Source organism: Camelus ferus, chromosome 4 (genome assembly GCF_009834535.1).
Source record: "Camelus ferus isolate YT-003-E chromosome 4, BCGSAC_Cfer_1.0, whole genome shotgun sequence".
NCBI lineage: Eukaryota > Metazoa > Chordata > Mammalia > Artiodactyla > Camelidae > Camelus > Camelus ferus.
Window position 1 is genome coordinate 3,902,398 of NC_045699.1, and position 17,131 is coordinate 3,919,528.

The following is a 17,131-nucleotide window of genomic DNA, read 5'->3' on the forward strand; positions in this document are numbered from 1 at the left end:
TCTAGGTTGGCGGACTGCTCTGCTCCCTACGGGTGGACGGGAAGGACTCAGGACTGGGTCAGACGTCCCTCGACCCCGGATGTCCAGTGCTTCCCCTCTGCTGTGCGCGGTGTGTGAGGAGCCGAGGGAGCGGCCGGGCAGAGTCCCTCTCAGCCTGTGTGTGTTTCTCTCTAGGACCGGAAGCTCACCAAGCTGGAGAGGCAGCGCTTCAAGGAGGAGGCCGAGATGCTGAAGGGGCTGCAGCACCCCAACATCGTGCGCTTCTATGACTTCTGGGAGTCCAGTGCCAGGGGGAAGCGGTGCATCGTGCTGGTGACCGAGCTGATGACCTCGGGGACACTGAAGACGTGAGCGTGCCACCCGCCCAGCCAGCCGGGGCCTCGGGGTGGGCTTGGCCCAGGGTGCAGGAGTCGTGATGCCTGGGGTGCCATGCCTCCCGTCTGCTTGGGGCAGTCCTCTCTCAGAAGTAGCCCTATTGGGGTGATAAATGCACGACCCCCAGCCCTTGGACGCCCCTTCCCCGCGCGAGCCGTCGGTGAGCCGCACCCCCACCCTCAGGTACCTGAAGCGGTTCAAGGTGATGAAGCCCAAGGTCCTGCGCAGCTGGTGCCGGCAGATCCTGAAGGGCCTGCTGTTCCTGCACACCAGGACGCCCCCCATCATCCACCGGGACCTCAAGTGTGACAACATCTTCATCACCGGGCCCACGGGTTCTGTGAAGATCGGCGACTTGGGCCTGGCCACCCTCAAGAGAGCATCCTTTGCCAAGAGTGTCATAGGTAAGCCCTTCTCTCTGTGCCCCTGTGCCCCAGGGCCCCTGCCTGCCCCAGGTCACCATCCTCCAAGAGTGAGGCGCACTGCTTCTCCCTCCCTGCACCTCCCTGCCGGCTGCAGCCCTGGGTGTGAGCCCTGCAGCCCTGCACGTGACCTTCTTAGCTATCTGGGTCTGGTGGTGAGGCTGGCTGGCACCTGAGGGGCTGTGGCTGCTGTGGGTATTGGGAGTGGCAAGGGGGTCTGGATGGCAGAGGGCTGTGGGGTGGGGAGGGAGCCACAGGCCTGGAGGCTCACAGAAGGGAGCCCGTGGGATAGTTTGGGGCACAGAGTGAGCATGGGGGGCTGAGGGATTCAGTGTGGATGTTGGTTTTCTGAGATGGGGTTTGCGTCTCGTGTGCTAGCTCCAGGCCGGGTCCTGGTACACAGTGGGCGCTGTGTCCCCACCATACCTGGGCGGGGGCCTCCCATGGGCTTTGCACACAGAGTGCTTGAAGGGGCTCTGGGGCAGCCATTCACAGGTGCTGCGGGGTCCGGTGGCTCCAGGGTGTGGCTCCAGCAGCGTGGGTTAGGTGGGGTTGGGTGGAACTGGGAGAGACGAGGTGCTGCTGCTAACTGAGGCCCTGCGTGCTGTGGTGTGCGGGCTTCTTCCCACGTACGCAGGTTGAGAGAGTGATTCAGGGCTTTGCGAGTTCATGGTTTTGCTGTATGGTTGGAGACAGAACTTGACCTGTTTCTGGAAAACGAAACCACTGGGAATCTGGAAACTTCTGTGGCAGGGTAGTGGGTTCAGAATGTGACACCTAGGGCAAGGTGGCCGCTGGGGATGCCCTGTGGACATGGGGCCTTTGGCTGCACAGGGGAGCTCTGTGGTGGGGCACGGGGCGACCCAGGCCTTGGTTCCGTTTCTGAGAAATGGGTGGAGCGGGTGAGGGCCTGGCTGAGGGGGCCAGGGCTGTGGGGGGTGCACCCCGCGGGCCTCTGAGCTGCTGGAGGAGTCCAGGCAGGTTTTACAGATTTGGCCTTGGAAGTGGGGCACCTGGCAGAGCCCTCCAGGGTTTCTCTGGCCAGCAGCTCTTTCTCCTCTTGGAAACAGGCTTTCTAGTTGCTGGGTGATGTGATGGGTGGGTGTTTCCAGCCAGCACAGTGGGCCCTGAGCCCCACACAGGGTGCCTGACTCTGGAGGGGTCCCCGGTCACTCCAGCCTTGGCTCAGCTGGAGCCCAGAAAACTCTGCACTCACCGTGAATGGGGGCTGGTCAGCGTGTCTCCACAGGCCCTGGGCAGCAGGGTCCCGTCCTCAGCAAGGGGCCATCAGCTGAGTGGGGGTCTGTGGTCAGGTGAGGGGGTCCCCCAGGCCTGTGAAGAGGCTTTCCCCTCCATGCTGTGTCCAGGTACCTTTGGGGGCAGCTGATGCTATGGACCCATCCTGGGGGCAGCCGTTAGGTTTTGTGCAGGTAAGACGTGGCCCATTTGAGACATCTGGTGGTGGCAACCTCCCAGGTGCTGCCCGCGTGCTGGCCCTGCTGAATGGGGTCTTGGGGGCTCTGTGCCAGCCGAGCAAACTTGGAGGTGGATGGATGGGGTGAGAAGATCCTCAGTGTCTGGGCAGTGTCCTCATGGTCAGTGCTGTGTCCATGGGCACACAGCTGTAGGTTACATGACCCTTGTAGGGTTTGTCCCTGAGGGCCCCTTGGATCTGACGCCATCATGGCGTGTTCTCACTGTGTTTGTGTTGGTAGAGCCCCGAGTGGGTGGAGGTGGAGTGGGCGCAGTCCATCCTGCAGGTGTTCACGGCCCAGAGGCTGGGACGTGGGGGATGTGGAGCTGTGGTGCAGAGGAGGTGTGCCCAGAGGTCACTGGACACGTGTGTGTATGTGCACCACCACGCACACATTCTTCTTAATGTTTAGATTTAAATGGCTGCATTGTAAGGAAAGAGAAGGTTCAAATGGGTCCATGGTCCAAGCACATGTGCCAAAGTGGCATCTCCCACCATCCCAGCCTGGAGCTGGGCCCCCCACACCCCTGCCGCCCACCCCCACCCCCGCAGTGCCAGGACATCTGGAGGCTTTGGGGTGTTTCTTGCAAAGCAGCATTCCTGGTTCTCAGGGGTTTCAGAAGTGACCGAGGTGGATGAACGGGAACCCTGACTAGATGAGTGGGGGTTCCCCCAGGGCCAGCTCAGCTCCCAGCTTCTTGCCAGCAGCCCTGAGGATCCCTTCTCCCTGTTTTTCTGTGGATGGATATGGCCACGTGCAAAAATTTTCAGTACAGTCATGTGGTTCAAAAACCCAAAAGGATGAAAAATTCCCAGTGCAACTTCCCTCAAACGCCTGTCCTCTTTCTGCTCTTCATTATTTCTGATGGAATCTTCCAGAATTCTTTATGCATGTCCGTAAATCGTAACATAGATTCTTGTTTGCCCCACTTTTAAACCCAAAATGTTAAACATACAGTGCATCTTAAATTAAAACCATTAATAAGTGAGAAAAAATAAAAATTATCCTTAATCTACCTGCATCCCAGACCCCCCACCCCCCACGCTTTTTAACACAATAGTTTGTGCTGTTTTGCATCTGGTTTTTTTAAACAACTGGAACATTTTGAGAATCTTCCAAAGTCAACAAAGATGGAGAAGTTAAAAGTAGCCTTTTTGAAGTCAATGGCCCCTGTCCTTCTCATTCAGTTGACAGATGCTCAGCTGAACCAATTTTAATAAAAGGTTTTTAAAGCAAGTGTTTGTCACAGGAAAATGTAAAAAACCCAGACAAGTGTAACTGAAGGGAAAAAAATCAGGTGTAACCCCACCTCCTAGACAAGTCATTTTAACTCATTGTTTTATACGGGGTGGTCAGCATGCGTGTGCGGTCTGTTTTATTCAGCCTATTATAAGTCTCCCATGTCCTTAAAAGTTCAGAATAAGCGTTATTTTAATATCCCTCGTGCTTAGAATCGATGAGCAGTTCTCACCCTAACACCTCGCTGGTACCTGCCAGGTGAATGGCACCTGCCCTTTGTCCCCAGGCAGTCATCTTCAGGGGAGACAGTCACTGTGCTGCGTGATGGACATTGGGGCTGGTCTGGGTGTTTGCAATTTAAGTAGCACCGTGGTGATGTCTGCTCTGGGTTATCCGGGCCAGTGGCCAGGAGGGGTGTGCTCAGGGTCATTTCCGGCAGAGACCCTGTCTCGTGGGAAGTAATGGTCTCCCAGCTCTGTGGTCAGGGGGTGGCGCTGTGAGCTGACCTGACCTGCAGTTAGGCTCCAGGGGGAATTGTGGGGAACTTCTGTCAGCAGAGCAAAATCTTGTTTGAATCGTGGATTCCGGGACCAAAGGCGAGGAGCTAGCTCTGGCATGTGGATGGGAGAGGAGGCACGGGGCTCTGAGAGCCCAAGGGACTCCGTGGCCCGGTGACCGCTGACCGCTGACCCCTGCGTCTTTTGCTCCTGGGCACAGGCACCCCCGAGTTCATGGCGCCGGAGATGTATGAGGAGCACTACGATGAGTCTGTGGATGTGTACGCCTTCGGGATGTGCATGCTCGAGATGGCCACCTCAGAGTACCCCTACTCCGAGTGCCAGAATGCTGCCCAGATCTACAGGAAGGTCACCTGTGTGAGTCCACCAGCCCCCTTGATGGGCCATGCGTCCCGGGCTGGGCTCCATGTACTTCGTGAAATCCTCACGGAGGCTGTGTGAGGAAGGGAAGTAAGCCATTTTACAGACGGGGAGCTGGAGGCTCAGTGGGGGTGACAGCCCAGCTCTGTGAGCTGCGGTGGAATGGCAGCAGCAGTGACGTGGGTGCCGAGGGCGGTGCCCGGAGGCATCACCGGGACCTTGCCCGGGGCGGACGGGACGGGAGTACTGACTCGGCCTCTCTGGGAGGCGCCCAGGCCGCCCATCCGCAGAACCCCTCCTCTGTGCCTCCTGGGGGCTGCTGGCTCTCCCGCTTTCTGGCGTGGCCCCAGGCAGTTGTCAGCTTTAATTGGGTGGTTTCAGCTGTGCAAACAGCATCCTGTCCTCCCTCTCTGGCTGTCCCATGGAGTAGGCAGCGCGGGGGCAGCATCCAGGGTGGGGCAGCTGGGGCTGTGGTACCTCACCGTCCACCTGCACCTGCAAGCACCAGGCTGCACTGCAGGGGTGCTGGCTTCCTGCCCCCAGCCCCCAGGGCACCCGCCTCGCTTCTGCAGAAACATGAGGAGCCATGGTTCTTGGCACCCCTGGAGCACCTGCCCTTGTCCCGCCCTCCACCCAGAGCCCTCCCCACGGATTGCAGCTGGTTTCTCTCTCTTGGTTTTTAATTCTCGGTCATTTGATTACTCTGAGCCCCTCCTGTGTGCCGCTGAGAGTGGGAGGTGGGAAGGCAGAGGCCTTGATTAGTGGCACTTGTGGCTGTGGGTCAGAGACCCACAGATAGGTGTGTAGCTGCCCAGTGGCGCTGGGCCCATCAGCTGTGGGCATTGGCCCTCCGGGGGGCAGGGAGGGACCCAGGGAAGGTCAGGGCTTCACTGCTGGGCCGTGGCGGACGCTGGTGCCCGGGCTGTAGGACGAGCGTCTGCTCACCTCGGTCTAGTTGACAGGTGGGTAGGGCGGTGGTCCTCCCACTGGGCTTAGGGAGACAGGGACTGAGCCCCCTAGGCACACGCTTCTCAGCCACCCTGGTCCTCCCAGCAGCCCTGCTGCCCCCATTTAGGTCTGGGAAGTAGGACACTGCTCAGGGTCCCACGGCTCCTATGTAGACCCATGTGGGTTTGAGCAAAGCAGGGCTTGGCCCCACCCTGCCTCCTTGGGGAAGTCAAATGAGAGGTTCAGCCCCTGACCCGTGGTGTTTCCTCTGCTTGCAGTAACAGTCTGGGCGCTCTGGTCCCTCACTCCGCACCCGCATGCTGGCCAGCCTCCGGCACCCACGCCACTCCCTGGGGGCTCTGGGTCTTGGCGCCCTTGGCTCTCAGCTGCCCTGGCGCTGTGCTTCGGGCCCATTCTTCCCCTGCTTTGGGGGCCGCAGCCTTTCAGAAATTTAAGTGACAGTGTATATATACACTTACCTGAATTTGTATTTTCCCAGACCCGGTTCCCCAACCTTGGACCATGGCCTTTCTTCCTGGTGTAATTGAACTCCTTTTTCTCTTGGTTTCTGTGGAAAGGCACGAGGTTCTCCTCTTCAAGGAGGACCTCTTGTCTGCCCCTAAAACCCAGGGTGCTGTGTCTGTTGCTGCACAGAAGCCCCTGCGTGTCAGGCACAACGTGACCCCCATTGGTTGTGGGCACAGGTCCTGGTCGGGGTTCTGGTGGTCCCCAGGGGGCCCCAGCCAGGTAGTGGGAGCTGCTGGAAATCCTGCACTCCCAGGTCTGCCCTCCTCCAACCCTCCCTCTCTGTGGGAAAATGTATGCTTCACTTTGTCTACCTTAAAAAAAAAAAAAAAAAAGGATGGGTACTTTGAAGGCAAAGTCTCATTGAAGGAGGAAGAATGTGATGGTTGAGACCTCAGTGTGTTCAAAATGTTTAAAAACCAGGATCCCCTCCCTCAACCCCCTTCCCTGCCTCCCCGAAGCAGAATGCAGATAAACCCTGCAGTCCAGCCCCTGCTTCTCCTGGAATCCCATTTTCTTGTGTGGTCTGTTTCCCTCCGTGCCTCTGGCTTCACACCCCTGGCACCCACGGGGTCTCTGGTCAGCATGAATGCTCGGCCACCTCCTGCTCCTGCTGCCTGAAAGTCATCTGATCTCACTGCTGACGGTGGAATTCCCTGACACTGACGCTTGCTTGCAAACCCCTCGAGCCACCAGGCCTTGGAAGTCAGCTCTGCCTGTGACCACACTGGGGCCAGAGTTTATGGTGGCCCTTGGCCAGCAGTGACCACATTAGTGCCCTCTGTACCCTCCAGTGGGATGAGGTGAGAAAGGCCAGCTCTGTGGGATTCCCTGTCCAGCCTCTGAGACCCTCTGAGCAGCTGGTATGGGAGGGCCTGGCGGACCGGTGTGTGGCCTCCGGCAGGTGTGCCCTGTCCCACTCAGCGTCCTCTGTGCCGGGGGGGGGGGCAAGTGCTCCCTTAGTGGGAGCTGGACTGGAAAGAGCGAGCATCCTTGATGGTTGCTCTGAGTCTCCCCTGAGTCTTTCTCTTCCCCAGACCTCACTACTCTCAGTAGCCCTTCAGTGGGGATTTAGAATGAAACAGCCCTCCTGCCTGGCCACTGCAAACAAGGCTTTTCTTCTCCTGGGGTTAGTGTGAGGTGAGCAAGAAACAGACCCCAGCTGGGTGTCAGGTGACTCTGCTCATTTCATCCGCAGGGCATCAAGCCGGCCAGCTTCGAGAAAGTGCACGACCCTGAAATCAAGGAGATCATCGGAGAATGTATCTGCAAAAACAAGGAGGAGAGGTGAGCTCCCCAGGCCGCCTGGGGTCTGCGCTGTTGTCCTGGCTGCAGCTGCTTCCCAGGAGACGCGCGTCGGCGGGCAGGCAGGCCGCGTCAGGCCGCGTCAGGCCGCAGGTGTCCTGGGTGCCAGCGAGCCTGCTGGGCAGTTGGTGGGCAGCCCCTGCCTGACCTCGGCTGCTGGGAACATGCTCCCTGGCTTTGGGGACTGTTCTGGAGCCCCCACCCCCTTTGCCGGCTGCTTCTCGCCCTCCCAGCCGGGAGCATGAGGGTGAGTGGGGCCACCCTCTGCCCGTGGTTGCTCTCTGTGGTGTCCCCACCCAGCCCTCTGGCCTGGAGGACACCCTCGTGCCCAGGCTCCCCAGCGAGTCGCATCCTGCCCTCACTCTCAACTCCAGCTGTGTACTTCATGCACCTGTTTGTCTGAACCACCACGTTCAACTCAGAGCCCTCGAGTAGCCCCCCAAACCAGCGCTCATCTCAGATCAGGGCCCCTCCTTCCTCAGCTGGTCCGTCAGGAAGCTGAGCCTTCCTCCTTCCTTTTCCCTCCCTCCTTCCTCTTCCCTTTTTCCCTCCTGCCCTCCTCCCCCCCTCTCTCCTCCCCACTCCCTCCTATCCTCCTTCCCTCCCTCCCTCCCCCTCCCTCCCCCACCCCTCCCTTGCTCCTGTCCTCTCTTCCTCCCTCCCCCTCTTTCCCTGCCTCCTCCCATCTCACCCTCCCATCTCTCTCCCTCATGTCCCTCCTCTCCTGCCCATTTGCACCCTCCCCATTTCTCCTCTCCACTGTATCTCTTCCGCGCCCCCTCATGTGCCCTCCCTGCCCACGTACACCCAGCTCACGCCCCCTCCCCCCATCCCTGTGCCCAGATTTGGTCACTGTCCTTTTCTGCTACCGTCCTCTCTAATGCAGAGGCCCTGTCCTGATCTAAGTGGCCTTCTCTCTTGCCCCCTGAAGGTTATCATTTTTTTTTTAAGGAAAAAAATATTAAAAAAACTGAAATGTGGCTCACATCAGAAAAGTACAGAAACAACCACATAGAGCCATGAATCCTCAGAGCAGACCCTGGGAGACCACCTCCCAGACCAGGACAGAGAGCCCCAGGGTCATGACCTCTGAGCTCCCAGGAGCCCCAGCTTCTGGCCTTCCCCTGGGTCCTCACAGGCACTTTTTGCCTTCCCTGAAGGTTTCTCACCCTGCTGTCTCCCTTTCATGCATGGCAGCCGTGTGCAGGGGATGGGTTCCACCCACCCATGGGATATGCTGCCGTCAGCAGCAGTCAGGGATGGGCCCCTGGAACTCGAGGGCCACACACAGTGACCACAGACCACAGACAGGACACTGGGAGGAGGCGAGGCCCAGGACAGCCCACGATCTGTCTCTGCCAGAGACAGGAACCACCAGAGCATTTAGGGATGCGAATTTGGATGGCAAAGTGGTTACCATGGCAACATCCAGCCCCCATTGCCATCCTGAGCAGCCCTGGAAAACCTCCCTGCTTCCTTGAGGCCAGGGTCCCTCAGGGCACCCAGTGATGAGCTGTGGGAGGTGGGAGCCTGCCTCTTCTGGGTCCAGTCTTATCTGGAGCCAGGTATCCTGTGACAACTGAGAGCTCCCCAGCTCCTCAGCAGGCCTTGTCTGTGCAGTGCAGAGCCAGGTTTGAAAATTCTTTTCTGAATTCCCTGAGTTTCTTAATGATGGGGACTGTTTCATTTTTATAATGAGAGAAAAAAAGAAATCTTACATATTGTGCATTTAAGATATGTTTAGGAGCAGTTTTCTCCTCTTCCCTTGGGACCCAGGGAATGCAGATGTAAACTGGTTTGTGCTGCCCTCAGCGGGGAAGACTGCCCACCGGGTAGGATCAGAGAACCTTCCGGAGGGAACTGGGCAGGTCGTGGGCCCTGCACCCCAAGTCGGGGCCCCCTCTGCAGGTGTGCCCTGGCCCTGCCTGAGAGCCATCCCCTCCCCAGGTACGAGATCAAGGACCTGCTCAGCCACGCCTTCTTTGCGGAGGACACGGGCGTGAGGGTGGAGCTGGCGGAGGAGGACCACGGCAGGAAGTCCACCATCGCCCTGCGGCTCTGGGTCGAGGACCCCAAGAAACTGAAGGGCAAGCCCAAGGACAGCGGGGCCATAGAGTTCGCCTTCGACCTGGAGAGGGAGACCCCAGATGACGTGGCTCAGGAAATGGTACCGTGTGCTTGTGTGCGGCGGGTGCGCGGGCCTCGCCACATCCCGGTGTGTGCCTTGAACGTGTGCGGTTTCCAAAGATTTTAGAAAAGTAATAAGAGGGACGTGGTCCCGCGGTCAGTGGGCAGTTCGGGGAGCGAGGACCCCTGCTTGTCCAGTGCAGCCGTGAAGGACAGCAGAGGTCAGAATCGCCCTCCTGCACGGGTGCGGGGCATCACCTTGGAAATGGGGCAGTGAGGGGATTCCGGGAACCGGCGCAGAGAGGTACTTGAGGACTTGAGCGTGTCCGGAAGGGCTGTGTTTTGATCAGATTCTTGCTAACTTGGTGCAGATGTGGGCCTTTGATCTTTATTTCATTTTGTTTCTGAGGGGCATTGTGGTCTGGAGGGCCTGGCGAGCAGCAGGGGTGTAGAGGCGTCCAGTATCACAGAGGAAAAGGAAGTGTACGTGAGAAATAGATTAGACACTGACTTTTACTGGAAAATCTGAGCAAAAGTAAAAATCTGCTTGCCTGTTGCAGGAGAGCGGGCCCTTGTCTGTGCCTTTGAAAACCGGAGAAATGCATGTCCTTTTTTTCCCTCTTTTTCTTAAATAAACGTGTCACTGAAAATAGTACATCTAAGACATAGTAAGTCACAAAGATGTGGCTGATGAATTCTTTATAACTGGACTCCTTGGACCCTAGTAGGACACTGGAGCCCTGCTCAGATGAGGAAACTGAGGCTGGCCATGCCACATAAGGTGTGGGCGCCATGGACCAAGGTGGGGTTCAGGGTGGGGGCTGGGCACATGTCAGGTGGGGGATCCCTGGAGCTTGATGTAAGCGGTGCAGCAGGTCAGTGCAGGACATGGGTTGGGGGGGTGGTGCATGGCCAGCCAGCACCCTCCCTTCCGCTGGACAGCAGCCTGTGCCCCTGTTGCGTCTGCCATGTGTGGTGGGTGTGACGTCGCTGATGGCCTAGAAGCCACGGCAGGACTCCTTCCCAGCTGCTGGTTACATTCCTGGGCCCAGAAACAGACACCTCTGCTGTAATCGGATTTAATGGGGCTGTTTAGCTCCATGCTTCTGGGAGGATCTTTCCATGACCTTCTGTGGGGAGCTGTTGAATGGCTGCGTATTTGCTGGCTGTTGCATTAAGATTATTATCAGCTTATCTATTTTACGTACAATAGTTTGTATCTGTTAATCTCATACTCCTGGTTCATCCCTCTCCCCTGCTTTCCCCTTTGGTAACTGTAGTTTGTTTTCTACGCCTTTAAGTCTGTGTCTGTTTTGTATGTATGGCTTTTTTGTTTGTTTGTTTTTGTTTGAGGGGGAGGTAATTAGGTTTATTTACTTATTCATTTTAATGGTGGTACTGGAGATTGAACCCAGGACCCTGTGCATGCTAAGCACACATTCTGCCACTGAGCTATACCTCCCCCTGTTTTGTATGTAGATTTATTTGTATTAGATTCCACATTAAACTTTTTTTTTAAAAAAAGATGATTACCAGCACAGCAGTCCTGTGAATTCAGGGTATCTGTTTCTCTGTTCTGTGACACCGTGGTCCCTTCATGCTTCTTGCTGAAATTTAAAGTGCAAACAGAAGTAATGATCAAGGTGGTGTGCAGACTGGTAGCCTATGAACTGAGGTTCAGGAGTGCGGGCTGCGTGTGGAGAGCATCTTGGAGGGACCTTGGGGACTGAGGTACCTGGCCAGCAGCTCCAGCTGTCCCGGTGACAGGAGGAGGGGAGGCAGGCCTCGGGGGGACAGCCCTGCATGGAGCTGTGGCAGATCCCTGGGGCTGCCTTGAGGAGGCGTGTCTATCGGGGCTGCTGAGACCGGGGCGCAGGCAGGAAGCACAGGCGGTGAGCAGTGTTCTCGTTCCCCTACGAGTATTGCATAGTGATGGCTTAAGGATGACACAGATTCCACGTGGCGGCATGTCCTGGAGGCACCGGAGACCCAGATGGACGGTGCTGTCTGTCTGCTGGACCGGGTACCTCCTCCAGCCCCGGTTCGGTTCTCAGTTCTGTTCCAGACACTCTTTAGTTATAAGATGGTGGCGCCAAACATGGTCTGGGCCCCTTCCCATGACCTGCCCACCTTCCCAAGAGGGCTCATCCATTCTCTGCCTCCTGCTGCAGGGAAGGGTCCCCAGGGCCTTGCATTCATGCCTGTGCCTGTAGCCGCGGCCCCGTCCTCACCAAGTCCCTGGGACCTGGCAGGACTCACGGTTGGGAGGTGTCTCAAGGAGCTCACACTGGAGGCCCTGGGCTCGGTGCTTCCTCCTCCCCTTCCTCTGTCTCCTTTCAAAGCATCTTTTCATGGGGCGCGTCCTCCGTGCCCTATGACATCCGTGTAGGAGAGGATGCATCGCTGTGTTCAGTTAAGGAAAAACAAAACAAAACTAAAACTACATGCTCACGGCTCTGTTGAAGAAACAGAATTAGCCCGGAGCCTTGGGGGCGCCTGTGATGAGCCGAAAGAAGCTGTCCCCCCGTGGGGGCGTCTTCCCTCAAGTGAGTGCCCGGGTTGTTGCTGGCCGCTGCTCCTGGCTCCTGGCTCCTGGCTCCTGGCTGGGCCTTGCAGCTCAGCGCTGGTCCTGAGGCCCTTGGCTGGGGCCTGACTCCCCCTCCGGTCCCCACTCCCCCACCTCCCCACCCATCTGTAAACACCAGAACCAACTCGGGGGTCTGGGGCTCTCCTTCTCCCTGGGGTCCTGGGAGCAGCTGCCTGGGCCCCTCCTGGGCTGTCCCTGGGCCGGCTGTCTGGGCCCTGAAGGGGCCTAGGTGGGGCAGCGTTTCAGGGCTCCCTCCCGCCAGGCTGCTCTGCTGGGTCGTCACTTGCTGACAGCTTTAACTCAATACACATAGTTCTTCAAAACTTAATTTGAAGAGGCAGTGACTACAAATGAAACATCAATGTTGGTTATCATAAACGGATGGTAACCTCACGAAGGAAATGCCTTGGAAGCACGGGGGTGTCACCAGTTCTAGGACCCGGACCAGGCCTGGGCTGCCCCGTTGTTATCCCCTGGGATTAACAAGTGCCGAGTATTGAAGATGTCCTGGAGCCAGATGAGGCTGCCTTCCTGAGGCTCCCCGGGGGTGGGAGGGAGGCCGATGGGACAGCTTTCTTTCCTCCCAACAGGTCCTGCAGGCGGTGGAAGGGTGGGCGGTGGGGCACCAGTGGTGGGTGGGGGACACGGGTGGAGGCCGGCCCCTGTGCGGATGTGAATCCGAACAAAGATGCCCCAGGGCTGAGAGAAGGGCAGGTTCCTTGGGGATCTGGGCCAGCTTTGATCTGAAAGTAACCCCTCGTTTAGACCCCCAGGCTGGGAAGGAAGGGGAGGGGCCTTGCAGCCTAGCCCAGGGGATTCTCCTGTCTGTGGTGCCAGCCCTTCCTTCCGCCTTCACAGCCTGCAGATAGTAAGATGTTCCAGTGTGGCATGGAATGTGGCCAGGTTCTCTCCTGTTTGGGAAAAAATAGAAGAAACACCTCGGAGAGAATCACAAGGGGGTGACTGTGAAGACGGGACGGAAGGAAAAATGGGTCATGGGCTGAAAATAGAAATGGCAGGCAGGTGTGTCTGTGGGATGCCTTCTTCTCAGGGACCTCTGGTCAGGTCGGCCAGGTGGGCGGCACTGAGGGTGGGCGCCGAACCCCGGCTCAGCCTCTTCAGCAGGTCCTGACCACGCGCTCAGCCCAGCTCGTGCCTCTGTCACCATCCTGGGCTGAGCCTAGCGGGGCGGCCTCGGTGAGGGTGTCTGTGGGGTTTCAGCACAGTTCATTCCCTCAGATGGAGTGTCTTCAGAAATGAGTTTTCCAAGTAGTCACAAACTTACAAAAAAAAAGTTGAAAATTCGAGGCAGCCGTTTGAGATACCATCTCCGGACTGAACATGAATACATCTGTGTCTTTCCCACAGATGGGGACTTTCCTAACAGCCACCGTGGGTGTCAGAACCCCGAGAGCAGCCCAGCCCCACCCAGGGTCCGCATTGTCCTGGGACACCTTCGTGGGTGGCTCACCATGGCCAGCCCACCGAGGACGCTCCCTGACATCAGTTGACATTGTCTGCCAGCGTTCCCCACATGCAGTGACAGTAAATAATGATCTTGTGGGGATGTACCTTGAAACCATGTAAATATCCCATTTTCCCCAAAGGCTCCATTTATTTACATCTCTGTGGGCTCATGGTTTCTCTTTTATTCAGTAGGTCATATGCTGTTGGTGAGTTAACCTATCCCTGCCAACAAATTACTTCAAACACAGCCCTGTACGTGCTTACGGGCTTGCATGGTCCTTGAGGTCAGGAATTGGTGCTTCTGGCTCAGGGCCCCTCGTGAGGTGTGGCCAGATTGTCCGCCAGGGCAGACCAGAGGTGAGGGTCAGCGTCCATGCTTGCTCACGTGACTGGTGGCGGGAGACTCAGTTCCCATCCAGCTGGGACATTCCATAGGGCTGGTCATGTATGGCCTCACAGGAGCAAGTGGTCCACAGGAGAGAGACAGGCAGACAGAGAGAGGGAGAGATACAGAGACACAGAAACTGAGAGACTACATATATATGGCCCCCCTTTGTGCTGGCAGTGACACCCATCACTTCTGTCACCACAGATCACCTGCATTTCTCCCACATGCATTTGTGGACACGTCCTTCAAGCCGTCACCACATCACTGTTTATTTTGATGTTCAGAATGTCCCAGATTTGGCCAGTGGGAGGCCCTGGGCGCTGGCTCCCTTGTCATTTCCGAGCACGTCCTCGATTTCAGGCACAGTGAGGTGTCCTGGTCCCCTCGTCCTTTCCCTACAAGCTTGAATCTGCCCTTTTGTGGTGAGCCACGCCCTCTCACAGTGGCTACGCTGCGTTTTCGGCTGTCATTGCCCCAGGCCCACTCCATGGGTGGTTCAGAGGCCCACGTGTTCTGTGCAGTTGTGTTTGTGCACGTACACCGTGCACATGCACACTTGCACCTACATCCGGTGCATTTCAACGTTGTACGTTGAAAACCCTGAGTTCACGCAACTCCCATCCAGCACCGCAGGGTTTTTCTGTGGTTTTCTCCCATTTCACATGGGGAATCCCACACTGATGGCAAGGAGCCTGGCTTTTGCTGTTTCATGGTTTTGCCATAAATATCCTCAGAAAGCGCTGTGATGTTTCCTGGAGATCCTCGACTCCTGTATAAATGCTCTCACACACTCCTTTGGGTGAACTGGGTTCAGAATTTTCCTAGGCATGCGTGCACAGCTTTCTAGTCTCCAGTTACAAAATATGCCTACTTCCCATGGCCTCTGACTGCTCAGAGAATGCCCACGACAGCACTGCGGACAGCACTGGCCAAGCCTCCTTGTCCCTGTTCCTGAGCACACAGATGAGGCCAGGACCCCCTTCCTGCCCTCGGCCAGCCTGAGCAAGGGGCCCCAGGAAACCCCTGGGGCCTAGCCGGTGGGGGCTGCTCTGAATTTCTGCAGGAGGCAGACTAGGGTCCCCTCACATCCTCGCTCATCCAGCCCATGTTATGAGCACCTGCTGTGTTGTCTGCCCCAGGAAGCTGGGCCAGTGTGAGCTTAGATGGTCACTCTCCCTGTGAATTTACAGTCAGTGACAAGAGTGTCCCTGAAAAGAATGAGCTTGGTGATGGGGGCAAGGGGTCCAAGGAGGGGACTTTGGGCAGAGACCCCCCACAAGCAGGAGGTGGTAACACAGACGGTAGGGCTGGCCTGGTAGTGGGGCATGCAGATGGGGCTGATCCCAGTAACCATGTGGTGATCTCCTTTGCAGATTGAGTCAGGATTCTTCCACGAGAGTGACTTGAAGATTGTGGCCAAGTCCATCCGTGACCGCGTGGCATTGATCCAGTGGCGGCGGAAGAGGATCTGGCCAGCTCTGCAGCCCCAGGAGCAGCGGGACCCTGGAAGCCCTGACAAGGCCAAGGGCCCGGCCACGCCCCTGCAGGTCCAGGTGACCTACCACTCACAGGCCGGGCCGCTGGAGCCCGAGGAGCCCGAGGCCGACCAGCACCTCCTCCCCACTGCGCTGCCGGCCAGCGCCACCTCCCTGGCCTGTGAGTGCTGCCCTCCTCCTGTGTCCCCCTGTCCCCCACTCCCTCCAGCCCAGCCTGCGGGCATGGATGATTGGTGTGGACCAGCATTCATCCAGGGAGGGGCTTGGGAGCATCTCCACGTTGCAAAGAGATCTGTGACCAGAGGGGTTGAAGGCTCCCTGAAGTGCAGCCTCCTAGGATGGGTGGGGAACAGACGTGCAGACAGACCCAGAACCTCCCTGGTCCCTGAGCCGGTGCGGATGGAGCTGGGCCAGTCCGGCTGGCTGCTCATCCCACCTGGAAGGTACCAGTCCCAACTTCACAGGGCACCTGAGGGCAGTACCTCAGCCTGGGCTCACTGTCCCTGCCAGCTGCTGTGGCCCTGGGGCTGCCGATGGATGACTGCAGCCTTGGGCGGTCATGTCATGGTCTTGGCTGTGACTTTTGCTGCTGGGACTATCCGTCCCCAAGATTATCTCTGTTTTGGTACCTAACCTTTGAGACCTTTGAGACCTTCAGTACGTTTCCCAGGGAATGTCATGGATGGATTGGTGGGAGTCACTGTGTACCTGGCTTCATCTCAGACCGCTGGGAGGGGGAATCCAGTGTCCTCTGCATGTCTAGGTAGAAAAGCGTCCTGCCCGTGCTCTCAGTGTACTAACAAGTTCAGCTGTGAGCTGAGGATGGAAGATGTTTCCTTTTCTGTCTGTTCTGTGACTGAGCACAGAGAATTGCAGAGCCGAGCCTATCCAGGCCACGATTTCAGGGCTTTTGTGTGGAAAGACCAAAATAATCTGTTTAATCCATTTAATAGTTATATCCTTTAATTTATCAATAAAATAGCTAACCATTCTTCAAAGAGAGGCAGAAACTGTAAATTCAAACCAGCAGCTGGCCAACACTTTGAGACAGTTTGCTTGCTGTTTACTTCCCTCCAGCTTGCTCAAGTTTGCTTTGGAGAATGGACTCACTGTGTCATTGCTCCATTTTCTGATAAACCAAAAAATTAATGCAAGAGTGTAAACTTTTTGTAGGAAAGAACTCTCCACACTTGATATACCACTATTTTAAAAATGTAATTGTTGGTTGACAAGTTCTGGGGCAGGAATTAAGAAATCTCCTTCTGTTGAACTTTGAAGGGGCTCTGCTGTGGTCAGATGTGTCATGATACAGGTGTGACCCCCTGTATAGATGGAACGCGTTCAGTTTGGGGTGGGAGTTCTGTCTGCAGACAGATTCCCTTCCTGTCTGGCTAGAGTGGGCTTACCACAGTCGCACTTCTCAAAAACATTTTTACCTGTTTATTGTAGCTTCTTTAAAGTAGATGATACAGTCACATTGAATAAAATTGAGAAAGTCGAAGAGAGTATACAGCAGAAGCTGGTTAATTTTCCTCTCTGGATGTCACTGATATTATGCATCTTTTAACTGTAACTTCCAGAGGTAATAACTTCCAGACATAATCTGTACATGCAATCTATCACACATGCACTCAGCAAGATATGCACGCATACATACACCTGTTCACATACCCACACAAATGCATGTGCACGTGCTTGTATACAGTGCATTAAGCACATGCGCAAGTGTGCACACACACACACACACCCGTGTCTCCCTCTGATCTGTGACCCACGGCACCCTGCACGTGCTCTTCTGTACCTTGCTGTGGGTCAGAACAGGAAACCTGTGCTCAGCCATCCCCCTGGCCACAGTGCCTGTGGCTGGCTGGGCCACCTTATTCTTCACGAAGGTGAACG

The 17,131-nt window shown here is 56.6% G+C and overlaps 1 protein-coding gene across 1 annotated transcript in view; it reads left to right on the plus strand.

Moving 5' to 3' along the window:
* The window catches only part of WNK2 (WNK lysine deficient protein kinase 2), a 116,389-nt gene that overhangs the window by 33,439 nt on the left and 65,819 nt on the right, over positions 1-17,131 (plus strand). Inside the window, 6 exon segments of the mRNA XM_032477421.1 lie at positions 175-347; positions 559-779; positions 4,229-4,386; positions 7,061-7,149; positions 9,115-9,334; positions 15,110-15,392. Of these exon segments, the coding sequence (XP_032333312.1) occupies positions 175-347; positions 559-779; positions 4,229-4,386; positions 7,061-7,149; positions 9,115-9,334; positions 15,110-15,392 (1,144 nt within the window).